At 43.8% G+C, this 14,003-nt stretch overlaps 1 protein-coding gene across 1 annotated transcript; it reads right to left on the reverse strand.

Annotated features, from left to right (window-relative positions):
• Positions 1–1,133: 1,133 nt before the first annotated feature.
• On the reverse strand, positions 1,134–13,249 carry LOC8034215. The gene is made up of 5 exons (XM_040210223.1): positions 13,168–13,249; positions 6,665–6,806; positions 3,420–3,556; positions 2,276–2,399; positions 1,134–1,351 (listed from the first exon to the last, which is right to left on the reverse strand). Exons 1-5 carry the CDS (start codon positions 13,229–13,231, stop codon positions 1,231–1,233), a joined length of 588 nt encoding a protein of 195 aa, XP_040066157.1. The 5' UTR covers positions 13,232–13,249; the 3' UTR covers positions 1,134–1,230.
• Between the last annotated feature and the right edge of the window lie 754 nt (positions 13,250–14,003).

Below are 14,003 nucleotides of genomic sequence, written 5' to 3' on the forward strand. Positions count from 1 at the left end.
CATAGCGGACTATTTCGTACCTCCTTCCCTTCGTAAACTCTCCGCCTTTTCACTGGGATACATCCGCGGACCCCGCAGCGCGTCACCGGGCTACTAGCCACCATAACCGGGCCCCCGCAGCGCGTCACCAGGGCCCAAGCGCACGTCACACGACACCGGACCTCACTTAATCCCTTTACCCCTAAGCTGACATTGCGGTGGAAGCTACGCGCTTGCCGGACCAATCAGCCGCCTCCCTTTCATCACCTGACCTCAGTCTCTGCGGGTCGGTATGCGCGAGAGGGCGTGATCACGTGGAAAATGTGTGGCTGGCTCAACCAGCACGTAGCTTCCACAGCACTGTCAGCTTCGGGGTGAACGGGGTGGGGAAAGCAACTAGTCGGAATTTTGAGCGAAGGGCTAATCTTCTAGGGGGACAATGGCTGTGTCCGGGCTACACTAAAGTCACTGGACTTTGGGCTACACAAGCGAGATTCCGAGCAAGAGGGGACTCCCTTCTTTCCGACTTCTTGAACTGTTTGGTACAATGCGCGATTTATGAGTTGAGGAGGAAAGCTAAACAGAAAAAAGTTGAAAAAGCGTTTCATGACTCCTTTAACCAAAGCTACAGGCGAGACAGCGTTTGCCAACCTGTTCAAGAGGAGGGAGAGAAGGAACAGGAGGGAAGGGCCGGAATTCCCCTTTCCTCCTTTCCCTCCTCTTGAGCAGGTCGCGATACACTCTCGCCCCTGTAGCTTTAGCTGCACTGCACGGTTTTAGTTTTATAGGGCGTCAGGGAACGAAAGAAAATGAACGGTCCATAGGCCCTTTCTGACATTCAGCAATTTATTTCGTTGTTCTCTGTTCACTGAACAAGAGACGTCCACACTTTCGCGTAGTAACACTTCTCTAGAAAGCAAGGCCGTTGTGCTGGGTTGCGGACGTCAGCTACAGAAGGCCAGCGCGTGGCACAAATTCGACACAAGTGCCGCGCGCGACCATTCGCTCCAAACTCGTGTCCAATCAATGCGAACACGAGTCCCTTCATTGGCCTCCTTTCGCAATTTAGCACCACGCGCTGCGCGTGACGCGCGCCCAGTGAGATTGCAGCATCTACCGATCACAACGCCGAAGAACCAATCAGAAGGCGTGAATAAACATTAACAAACCACGATCCGTTCTTTTTTATTTTGTTTTTGTTTTAAGCCGTCCGTGTTTACGAGAGGCGTTGTCCCGCGGTGCCCTTCACGCTCAGCTCCAGATTTGCGCGAATGCCAGGAGCAGTTTGAGCGCCCGCTCCTTGCCGGCGTCGGCACCCTCGGGACACGTCTCGGTGGCGACCAGGCAGGCCTGAGTGGTCTTGGTCAAGTACCTGGAGGGACAAGAGCAAGTATAGGAAGTATTCACTGGCGGCCATTAGCGACGTGCGCGGCCAAAAGCGTCGCTGTGGTCAGCTTTCCACGATTGGCCAAACCATGGGCATATGAGCACTGTCACATTGTCAACTTTGACGGCGTTAGTTTCGGATTGCGATGGCTCTTAGCTTGCGCTGTGCTTTTTAAACACCCCATTGAACTCGTCGTCGCACCTGAAGGTAAGTAACCAGAATAACAACTGGTGACGTCACGGCGAGGCAAATCCCAGTCGTGACGTCACGGAGGAAAACCATAAGAGGGAGCCACCGAAACATCCGCGACTGCTCAGCGCGTGCTGATGGCGAGCTTCCACAGTTCTTTTGTAACGTGCATTCCGCACCCTCAAGATTGCCGGTCTTAGCAACCTATTAATGTGGGCTCGCTCTGAGCATGCGCTCTAAGCAGCACCCATAAATATGGCGGCCAGTGAATACTCCTTATTGTAGAGCGAAGCCGTTTATGGCTAGGGTTTCGTAGATTTTTCATCCACAGTGACTAAAAATTACGCTCGCACCGCCGCACGCGTACGCCTTCCCCGTATAAAAGATTCGAAGTAAATAACCAAAATAAAGCGTTGACGAGAGTGCGTGCAAGATGCCATTTGTTTTAGGCTTTTGCTTTAGAACAGTTACTGCTGTAGACGCTCGCACGTGCGGCGCGTGGAACCCATTCCCGGCATTCTCCTTGATGCTTTGGTAATTTGGGGGGGGGGGGGGGGGGGGGGGGGCGATGTTATTAGTATTGTTTTCTTCCACGCATTCAATTTCCATTTGAAACAACAACGTGCTTTCGTTTTGGAAAACGTGGTTGTTCTCGAAAGTCAAATTTCTGTCCTTTCCGATTATGAAGTAGTTCGTGGGAAAAGCAAGTGGGCGCGTTACCCGGCGTATTTTTTGATGCCGGCCATCGAGTCCTTGAGGGGCAGTGTGAAGAAATCTCGGATAGCCTTCGACATGCAAGGGGTGAAGCGCTCCACGTCGTAGCATTTGTACGCCGTCACGAGATCTGCAAATGCACGGGAAAACGAGATATGTTCATGGTTGTGCTCAACATCAGCGCGACACCTAAAAATACAGTGCACCCAAAAAAAAAAAAAAAGACTGCGAGTTCACTTTTCCGTAAAACTTGAGGCAACAAATCACCGCGAACAATACCAGGATTCCTGCAAATGACGGAGCTCAGAATTCAATTAGACCAAAACTTGGCAGTGGCCAGTCCTCTAATGCATGGAACATTTAAGAGGCGAACGTTTTAATTGGTCGAAAGGACTATGTAGTCCTGTGTAGCATAGGTCACGCGACATAAAGATGTATATTGTCGAGACCGGTTATAACCGAAGTCGGTTATAACGAAATAGTGGCTATAGTGAAGCGATCACGATTTCCCATTCCCGTTTGCACTTCGAGCGTTATAACCGAAGTTAGTTATAACGAAATAGCGGATATAGCGAAGGAATTACCGATTCCCGTTGCCTTCGTTATAACCGGTCTCGACAGTATAGAAGACACTAAGAGCCTAGAGCTCGCTCCTGTACCTTCTGCTATGCTCACACTTAGGGTGAAAGAGACTATGATATCAGTATCACTCTCTTGAATTCGACAGCTTTTTATATCGGCAGCCTTGTCCTGGTGTCATTTAGACAATGCCATCCCTTATCAGCGTCTTTCAGCGAAAGCGTTGTAAAAGGAGCAAACAAAGCGACTGCTGTACTTCATTGCCGCGCAGACAACTCGCCTAAATTAACACCTTAGAGAACTCATAGCAATTAACAGACTCCGAACTTCCCCTCTTTCTTTATTTTTCTGTTCTTGCTCCAATCACTAAAACACTACTTTATGAAGTCTGGTAGAATTTAAGAGATGCGTATATTCTAGTGGTAAATCTTTAGATACGATGACGCCAAATAATCATAGTTGTGCAATTTTGTAAATAGCCGTGGTCATCGGAGTTTATATTGGGAACAGACTCCCGAGCCATAGTCCGACAGTAATCATAGGCTAGTCTTTCCCACGAGAGTTTCCTTACCCTTGAAGACGCTTCTGTCGCTGACCGCATTGTAGGCGAGCTCGTAGCTCGACTCGACACGGGCGAGGAACTCTTTCACCGTGGCGTTGGTGCACTCTTCTGCCCAGCGGAAGCATTCGGGCCTCGCGGGGAAGGACCTGCGAGGAAAGAGTCGTGTGGGTGGGAACGTCATTTCGGGGCATCATAATTTCAATGCGCGTGACATGCTTTGGAAGAGTTACGAAGAGGAAAAACAGCGCTAAAAGTACGGAGGACAAAGAACGAGGAATACGTAGACCGAGTTCCGTTTCCCTCTTCGTAACTCTTGAGTTCCCAATGGCTGAGGCACATTCAAAGCGGCTTCACATAAGGGGACGAGATAATATGAGAGAAAAAAAAAGCGGGTTCCTAAAGTTGTTAGACATACGCGTTATGACACCTAAAACGGGTAGAGACGAATTGATAATATGCGTAACCAGATAAAACGAAATCTTAGTATCTATAAACACCCCGGTCCCGAATCAGAAACACACGACTAATAACTGTAGTACCTAAAGCATACTTGGGTAGTAATTGAATTACAGAAATTTAATTACGATAATCTATTTACTTTTTGGTAATTTGTAATTGTAATTAATTACTTTCAGCTAAGATGAATTGTAGTTTAATTACGATCTAGCATCAGTAATTGCAAAATACCAGGCACAACTACTTTTGCAAGTTTTTGCGGCGTCGCCGGAACCTCTTAGCGTCGCATTATTACTTTTTTTTTTTTTTTTTTTGCCTACACTGGGGGCTGAGAGACAATCCTCTTTGGAGCCTACCTCAGTGGCGCCGCGTAGCGCCGTCTGCGGTGCGAGCAGAAAATTTCAATAGCGTAAACATGCCAAAATATTGAAAGAAAATAAATTGAGCGTCAGCTTTCAGCCGAGGTTGGCAATTCTATGTCTACGAAGTTATTTTTCGATTTTTTGCCAGTTTTTTACGTCCATCTTTCAGTACTATCTCATATTTGTATCTTTGTATTATTTTCAAGTTTATTTCTTGGTGGTTTTACTTCGGATGGTATTTGCATAAGCATTTTGGAGACTGGCCTCGCACCTGTGAATATTGTCACCAATGATTAGGGAGCCCCGATTCGGTACTTATATATTTCTGAGCCATTATAATTTCAACTCAAAGTAAATAATTTACGATAACATGATGTTTGTATGTGATTGTAGTCGTATTATCGCTTGTGGACTTTAGTTTTATATTAACACTTGTGAAATATTCATATATCAGGAATTGTCACATTTTTATTTGCCTGGCAATTAAAAGTCTGTCAACCCAATTTTTTTCTTTAGCGCTCTGGCGAATTCCAGCGAATGAACTAATTTATTATTATTTATTAGAAATATAAGAACGTAGTATTTCACTGCCCCAAACTGTCCAGCTCTTTCATGAATTTAGCGAAATTCATAAAAGGAAAGTACTATATACGTGACATTTATGCAGCGTTAAGCCTCATCAAACATTGGGGCAAGAATAAGCAAATGCGTTGCATCCTGTGCAACTCGTTTAGATTTATTTGACCCAAGTCGGGTCGCTCTCAGAAATAAGTAATTGTAAAGGAATTTTATTACATTTTAAAAGTAATTTGTAATTCTAATTAATGACTTTTCACGTAGTAGCAATTGTAACTGAAATTAAACTACTTTGGAGCAAAGTAATTGCAATTGTAATTTCATTTCATTTTGGAAGTAATTTACCTATGTATGATCTAAAGTGTAGCGGAACTGCATAATGTCATGTTTTCCATCAAGAGAAATAACTTTTGTTTTCGATTCATTCAGAACAAGAACATTAGATAATTACCACTTAGAGATGGAATACACATTGAAAGTGGCACCTTTCGTTGATGTCTGGCACTTCGGCAACTATGTAACCAAACCCCCTCCCCCCCCCCCCCCCAAAAAAAAAAAAAAAGAAAACGTCACAGCAAAGATTAAGAAGAGTACTTTGGCACTAACCAAGGCCTTGGAACAAAACCTTTTAAGGCCTAAGTTAGGCCCCTAGGATTGCCAAATTTGGGCAAAGTTAACTGTTTTCCATCATTAATTCCCCCTGGGGTTGATATAATTGTGACATTGTAACAAGGGACCATTCTTCACACGCGATGCGTGGATTTAATTTCGCAGATACTGAAAAAAAAAAGACAAAAAAAAAACAACAAAACAACAACAACAACAACGAAAATATATTGTTTATAGCTGGACCGGAAACGTTCAAATGCTATTTGGACACGGGCACATGCCTCGTTCCAACTCCGCCCAACGCGTCGCAGTGAAACTCAAGGAGTCGTAAGCTCTCGGTCCCACTCAAACGAGTATACCTAATCCAGTAAGTACCATGGGTCATTTAGCTTAAGGTAATAAGAAGAAAAATAATCGAAAACTATGTGTACATGTCGTCACAGACAAATCGGTCCCTTAGTAAGAACATCAAAGAAATAATGGCGCCTTCTACATAGCCACTTTACAATGTCTCAACTTGTTATTTTGTTGTTTAATACTATTTATCGTTTATTTCTTTTATACCGAGATAACAGATAACTTTTTATAGCAAATATTACCCACCATTACCGGCCACTCACGATTCACAAACAACACTGACAGTTTCCATCAACGCTGATTTCCATTGTAGTTTTATAGCACATCAGATTTCAGCGACCTGTCATGCAGATTTTTATCACCGGAGAAAACCCAGTACGCCATAAAGGTGATAGGAAGAAACGTTGCCGGAAGCAGGAGGCGACAGGGAAAATCCGAGCGAGCATTCGCACGGCAGAGTCGCATGTAGTTGAGTCGGCGGAAGCCTTTTAGTGAACGGGTTTGCGACGTTGGGAGCCTTCATGGACCAGAAGGAAGGGGAGACAAAAAGAGAAAGAAAGACAGCAAGAGAGAGAAGGTTTGCGAAAGAGAAAATACTAGAAGATACCATAGGGATACCATTCTGGCTGGCCTCAATCCTTCCCCAAAATCGACAGGGCATGCACTCCGACGGAATGACGGATATTTTGTAGGCCGGTCGCAGATTCTTCCTCGGTTTCCCGCGGGCTCGGGTGATTAGCGAACATCTGTGACGCTGCGCACTTGACCTAAAACTACATGACGTTTAATCCCCTTGTTGAAGGAAAACTGTCGTGCGAAACCAGGCCGGGACAGTCACTGCTTCGTTGCGTGGTCTGAAAAGAAGGTACGGAGGACTTTGAGGACGAAGAATACCTGAGCAGAGTGTCCATTTCCTCGTCGATGTCTCCGGTCCGCATCGTAGCCAGCCGGTGCATGTTGGTGTTCATGGCCTGGAAGTAGTGCCGGGAGCAGCGAATGGTGGGCAGGACGTCGCACTCATCTCCAGCCGCGTAACCTAGACACGGGAAACATCGCGGTTCCCGATGGCCTTAGCTTACTCTATGTCAGTTGTTGGTCGTCACTTAGGGCGACCGTAGTTCGGTTGTACAAAAGCCTACCAGTCGACATCGCAAATAATCTCGGAAACCTTTCCAGTACATTAGAGATGGAGTCGTAACATTTGGACAATAATTGTATATACCGCGCCAATCCACTTGACCTGATCAACATAAAAAAATGCTTTGTTTTTTGCGAGTGTTTTTACGCGAGAGTTTATCTAAAGATTGGACAAGAGGAAAAGGGAGGGGGGGGGGGGGGGGGCGCTCTTTTAAGTTTAGGGGGAAAAAATGGAGAGGGAGAAAGGAAAGCTCCCGAATACAAGGTAAGAAGACATTCGTCCTGCAGGCATTTGTATTTCAAAATGTGTGCTTCCCTTTGAGAAAAAAGGGGGGCGAAGAAGACGAGTGAATCCTCTTTGAAATTTTATAATAAAGAACCTTTATTTTCAGCAATGGGAGTCATTTCTTTTCACTTAGTGTACAGCTGTTTTGTAACACCGCGCTGAAACACACGGCGCGGCGAAACAACATGAAGAAGAAAAAAAAACAAAAAAAAACTGCATCGGCGAAGGTAGGAAGCCGCAGCAGCACCAGCATGCGCCTTCAGCGCCGCTTACGCCAGCTCGTTAAAGCACAGAATAACTGTAATAATCCGCGCAAAAAGGGAACAAGGGGGACAAAGGACAAACACAAACCTCCAAGCACAGCTGGGTGACTAGTGCGCGCTGAAAACAATCCGCCCGGTTAGATTATTTTGTCCAGCTCGCCCGCACCTTCGCGTTAATTGCATTAACAAAATACGTTATAAATAGGTCGTAAATTCATTCCGATTAAAAAAAAAATCAAGGTTAGTATGTGCGAGCCTTCTGCGATAGTATATGCGCAGTTCGTACCGGAAGGTCCACCGCATACCGTACCGGATATGCAAAAACCGGTTCCGTAAAACTCCCTAATGTCGTGAATATTTTCCATTTCACAGACATGAGCGTGACGTCGCATTGCCTTCACGAGTTCATCTGCAACTCTTATTTTGTGTAACTTTTGTTCTCTCTCTCTCTCTCTCTCTCTCTTTTTTTTTGCCTCCTTGCAGATTCTCAGCAGTTATGTTTTTAACTCCGATGGTTTCTCACGGTTTTCGCACGCTTTATTCGAGGAAATAAACACGCTTAAACATTCGAATAAACATTTGTTCTAGATTGAGCAAAACGGACATTATTTTATAGAAAAGCACTGATTTATTTTTACCGCTTCTGTCTAGGACAGGTAACAGGATTTGCTACACTCTATACTTTTATTGCTTGAAATAAATTTTGGATTATACGTATTAATCGAATTCTGAACACAACGTTTTTCGAACTCCAACGGAATCACTGCATTCGTCCTTATATTTTCGAATTTTGATGACAGACAGGACATCATTCAGCTCTAGACACTACGTGGTTGTTTGACTGCCTATGGTAAAAGTAAATGTCACAAAAATTTCTGTCATTGTCCAAATAAGATGACAAAGAAGCACGCTATCTTATACAATTGCATAAATCTATGTGGACCTTTCCAAGTGTAGCTCATGTTCGCCCTTCAAAGAAAACCGCCGCGGCTTACAAGTATAGAGAGTGCGGACGCCAGCAGTGAAAGAACAATAGGTGGAAACTACAGATCTCGAGAGGTGAAACATGGTTAAACGATATCATATCTCATGATGTCTCGCCCTATCCCCTTTGTACGACGACGACTGGAACACTTTTCAGACATGGGTGCATACAAACGCTTCCCGCGTGGGCAACTGGCAGTGCTGCAAAAACTTCGCGACGCTGCTCGCGCGGCAAATTTTTCGCAGAATGTGTTGACCTGCGTTTCATCCAATACCCTATATATTGTGTCGGATTTTAATTTGGAAAGGTGTATTTTTAAAATAAGCTACGGAAGGCAGAATAATGCAGTCTGTGCATGGGCTTTGATTTGGACACTTGGCAAAAAAGTGGGCGGGGAATTCGACCGCCGTGATTGGCCAGCGTAAGGTCAAGCACAGCGCCGGCCAATCATGGCCGCCGAATTCCTCGCCGACTTTTTCGCCGTTTCTAGATTAGAGCCCCAGGTGAGTTATACTGCTAGGGGGACATAAAATAGGGGGATAATAACCACGATAAGTGGAACTATTAAGTAAAGGTTTTGACAATTAACTCCTTAAGTAGTGCGAATAAAGAGATATGGTTTTAATTAAAAACTTGCTGAGTGTCGTGTAAAAGAACTGTGACGTTCGGTACGTTTCAAATCTTGAGCAATGTGTTTATGTTCGCTACTTCAGAAGGTGATGATCAAATTTCTGTTAATTATTTGGCTTAAGACGATTAGCCCCTTGTATTTTGTCCTCCTGACCTTATAACTCACCTGGATGACCGCATTTTTCAACCTTTCGCAACTTTCTTACATAAATCTCTTCGATTTGAAATCAAGCACCCTGTATATACAAATATGAAGTTATTTTGTTTGTTTGTTTTTGTTTTTCAGGTGAGAAACTTTAGTGGAAGAGATACAGAGAATGAACGAGTGTTTGTTGTTGCATTACATTACATATCACATTACATTTTAATCTTATTAGACATAATGTTAGGTTATCGACGCCATCCAGAGAAAGGAGGGGCTATTCAAAATAAAGCATCAATTATATTATTTATACTAAAGCAAGTGTGCAGGCAAGCTTGTTCAATACTAGCATGGTAATCCAGGAGCGTGGGAAAAACGAGACGGACATCAGAAAGCTGTTGAGCTTCGTGTTATCTGTCCTTTTTTTCCCCCGCTCCTGGGTTACCATGGAGCTTTGGAGCTTTGTGTAGTCCATTCCGTTCCCCACCGCTCCTGGGTTACCATGTCAATTACATACATGATACGCACTTCAATTATAAGATCGGAATCAAAATTTACTTCTTTGCTTTTGCTAAATTTATTTATTTCACTGCGATTTCATTGTCGCAAATATTGACCGCCAGGCCCGACGCAGTAAAGAGCTGAACGATGCTTCGTTTTATAATAGTTTGAAGCACATAAGAAGGCTACGGGTATTAGGGTTTATAAACTTGAAAGACCGTTATATTCAAATCAAATCAAAATGCTTTATTTTTCTCCATTTGGAGAAGGAAGACAGAGAAAAAAGCAACATAACAGTTGCTTGACAGGTCTCCATCTCCCCTCAGCAGCAGCTGAGACAGCACACAAAACAGTTAACACAAAAAGAAATGTTTTATGTTATTACTCGTTTGATATAAAACAAAAGCAAAACAAAAATGAAAATGAAAAATCGCCACACGTCATGCACCTACACTAACACTGAAAGCTCAACAAAAAATGAAAGCAAATATTTGTTTACCAAAGTCAAAAGTTCTATGTTTAATTCCCCCAAACGATTTAAAAGACGAGGAAGAGTATTTCGCAACATCTGAATTCCATAATTTGTTCTGGAGTGCGGCACCAGCCACGTATTGGCGCTGCGCGTAGCATAAATCGTGTCTCTAATTATAATCTGTGAAATAGACAGAAATACGTTTTCTTTGTTATGAAAAGACTTTTTATAAGTAATACAAAGTTTATAATTATAGAAATTTGGAATATGTACAATATTAAGTTTTTTTTTAAACAATGGTATTGTATGGGCATCGTATGCAGCATGGCACATAATACGGACAACTCTTTTATTGCAGAATTTGTATCTGCTTAAGATTTGTGGACGTTGTAATCCCCCAAACCAAGAAGCAGTAATTATAATGCACATAAAATAAAGAATGATATATAAGAAGCATTGCTGACATTGGGGGTATATGACGATGTTTGTACGTAACACCTACGACCTTTGAGAGTTTTTGACATGTATAATGTACCATATCATCCCATAGCATGTATTGATTAAATATTACACCCAAAGCTCTAACACTTTCGACTATATCTATTTTATGGTTACCTGGTTGCTTGGAAGATAGCAAAGTTGAACTCCTTGAGAACTGAATGCTCGCGCTCTTATGTGCTTTGTCGTGTTTTAGAGGCAACAGTGTTTTTCAGACAATTTTTTTTAACACAAGTGATTTTCCCCACAAGCAGTTATGCAGATACCACAAAATCCACAAAATCGTCCGTTCAGAGCCGTCCCTTGAAAACAATAGACCGTTCGAATGAAGGCACTCCGGTCAGCGCCATAGACATTTTTGTGTGTGTAGGTTAAGTGTTTTGGAATTCCAACAAAGCAGGGATTCCATTCCGTTCAAACATTACGCGCCTTCCCCTTTGGCAATTCTGTGCAAGGGCGTAGGAAGAAAACAGATTGGAGTTTACTACCCACGGACGCCGTAACTTGTACTTCCGCGCATCCAGAATTCCATATTATTTTTGTCTTGAATCAACCACTACACCTGCTTTGTGCTTTAGCCTCTACATCACAAGTTAGGTACAGAGACGTCACCTATGTAAGTATTTCAGTGCTTAGTTATCACACTGGTGAATCATGCTTATGCGGAGCGCAAGTTCGTCTGCTTTTGCTGGGGGCTGTGGTGACGTCAGAGGGCCGAGCTCTGATTGGCTCTGCTTGAAGGATAGTGGGTAGACCCCAAGGCAGCTTGCTTTGAGGTTTATTCACTATCTTTCAAACAGAGCCAATGGGAGCTCGGCGTTCTGACGACACCACAACCTTTGCAAAAGAAGCAGACGAATTGTGATGGTTTGGTGCGCTGCGTAGATGCAAGAAAAACGCACTTGATAAAATGTAAACTAAAACAGGATAGAAGAAAAGCAACATACATGAATGGCGCAGACTAACAACTCTGTAACAAGGTAGAAGTGGCTTCAAGCAGAGCTTCGCAGCTGCATTTTGCACAACGCGCGGCTAGGTTGCCTGGTGCTTGCAGTTGTCCGCATGCATGTTTGTGTTATCTGTGTCTTTCGTTTACACATCTTCCGGTCTGCCCGATGTAGGATATTTCGCACTTCAGGGCTATTTTGTATATCATTCCTTCCACACATTCAACGAAGTTTGCGTTTGTGTTTCACCTGACCCAACGTGTGGCCATTCGTTTCGTCCTCCAGTTTGTTCACTTCTTTGCACAATCCTTTGAGCTTAAAAGGGGCAGATAATGCCACCCTGTCTTCGAACCTTTTGGCGATCTTCTTCATTCGATGTGAGAAATTGTGTATGTATGGCAGTACCACCAGTGGCCATCAATCTTCTCTTTGTTTTTTGCTTTTTATGACAGATTGGAAATGCATTTTTCTGCGTCAGCGACCAGTAAGGGTTCTGGGTAACCGCTTGCACTTAGTCTGCTTCTCTGTCTCCCGAGGCCTTCTAAGACTTTGTGTTGACACGAATTTTGTATAGCTTGCCAGATGCATCCTAATGCAACACTCCCCTTGAGTAACTTGGTGTGTCCAGAGCAATACAGCAGTATTCCTTTCTCGCTTCTTGTTTTTTTTACATCCAGCACGTGTGTGTGTTCTCAAAAGTCATGTAGTTGTTAGGCTACCTCTCTCAGGTAATTCAAAGGTGAATTCGAGTCCTTTGTGCGCCTCCCAAAACTTCTGTTTGATCTTTGAGCGTGCTGTGTCTGTCATTTGGTGTAATTGGAAACAAACCGAAAAATCGTCAACATATCTGAAGCACCTGCTAACTCTATTCTTCTGGAAAAACCACTGTAACTCCGTTTCCTTTTGCTATAAACAGGTTACATAAAGCTGTTGCTATGCACGACCCTATGCAGATGCCTTTTTCTTTGAGTGGATACGTTGTCGTCGAAGATGACATTTAAGGAACTTAAATAGGTCCGTAAGAGGCTTAGGAAATCTCTGAGGTTGATTCCACACTGGTTTTGAAAACTTACAGAGCCGTAAGCGTCGATGCCCTCTTCCACTACCTGTATTGCTCTTTCCTGTTGAGTGTTGTAGTACAGGTCTTTCACGTCCACCGAAAGAGCTGTAATGGCCTGTGTTGTTTTCAAGAATTCGATCACTTCATCGGAATTGCGGACCATGTACGGATCCCCCCACGCAAACCATCACAATGTCTAACCAACTAGCCCGTATAGTCACCGAGACGTGCGAGGCGTCTGCTATTCCACAGAAGAGAGCTACCGCGCATGCCCAGAACCTGTTCTGCAGACGAGGAGACGAAGCTTGGAGTGCGCAAGAATCGGTTATGGGATTGGTCTACAGAACGGGGAAACTGAACTCTAAATTCAATCGAGGAAAAAATCTCTTTCGAAAGCCAAGCGCTTGCGCTTGCGACTCCTCTTACAGCGCTGCACAGAACTACATACTGCCAGAAAAAGCTTCTGGAACACCCACCGTTCTGAACGTGGACCGCGCAGATGAGCACGACGGCTGTCTTGAGTGCTGTGAAGATCTCCATGTCAGGCAAGTTGGACTCCCTATTCACGCATAGTTTATATATACACACGCGCTTGGAGGAAAAACAACGCAGTCCACTCGACACCGATATGGAAGTTTGATGTCTCGGCTATGTTGCCTATCGGACGATAACGGGAGACAGCTAACGCCGCGTGCTTGGGTTCCACGATCGGTCCAATCAGAAACAGCCGACCAAAACAGTCCACTAACCCGGCTCTGCCGTCGGCACGGCAAGAAATCAGTTCACGCGTGCGGTGGAGCGCTTTGTCGGCGCTAAATTAGAAGCTATATCGCGATATTATCCTTTTGTTCTGCTCTCCGATTGCAGAGCCACCGACAAAGTCCCCGTACTGAAGTGCAACAGGCTTTACGAGATTTCGTGTTGGCAGTAAAAGTGCTCTTGATAACCTTTCCAGGTCTAAAGTTGGCAGAAATCCGGGTGAGGAAAACAACAACAAACACGCTTAAAAAAAATAAAAGAAATATTTTTTTTATTGAAATAGGACTTACTTGATTTGAATCCGATTAATCTTATTTAAATCAGCGTAGCTAGAAAAGAGGTTCTTTTTAAATTAATATATCTATTTTAAACATAACGTACCAATTGATTCAATCGGAAGATCATTCGGAACTATCAATCAATCAACGTTTATTTTTCCCTTGTGCTAACCAACAGCTCGAAAGCCTACTGGGTTAAGCACACACACTTGAAATACACACAAAATAGATAGTAGTGAAAAAATATGCAAGCACACAAGCATGTCTATATGCCA

The sequence above is a fragment of the Ixodes scapularis genome, unplaced genomic scaffold (assembly GCF_016920785.2).
Source record: "Ixodes scapularis isolate PalLabHiFi unplaced genomic scaffold, ASM1692078v2 PGA_scaffold13__105_contigs__length_92229423, whole genome shotgun sequence".
Classification (NCBI taxonomy): domain Eukaryota; kingdom Metazoa; phylum Arthropoda; class Arachnida; order Ixodida; family Ixodidae; genus Ixodes; species Ixodes scapularis.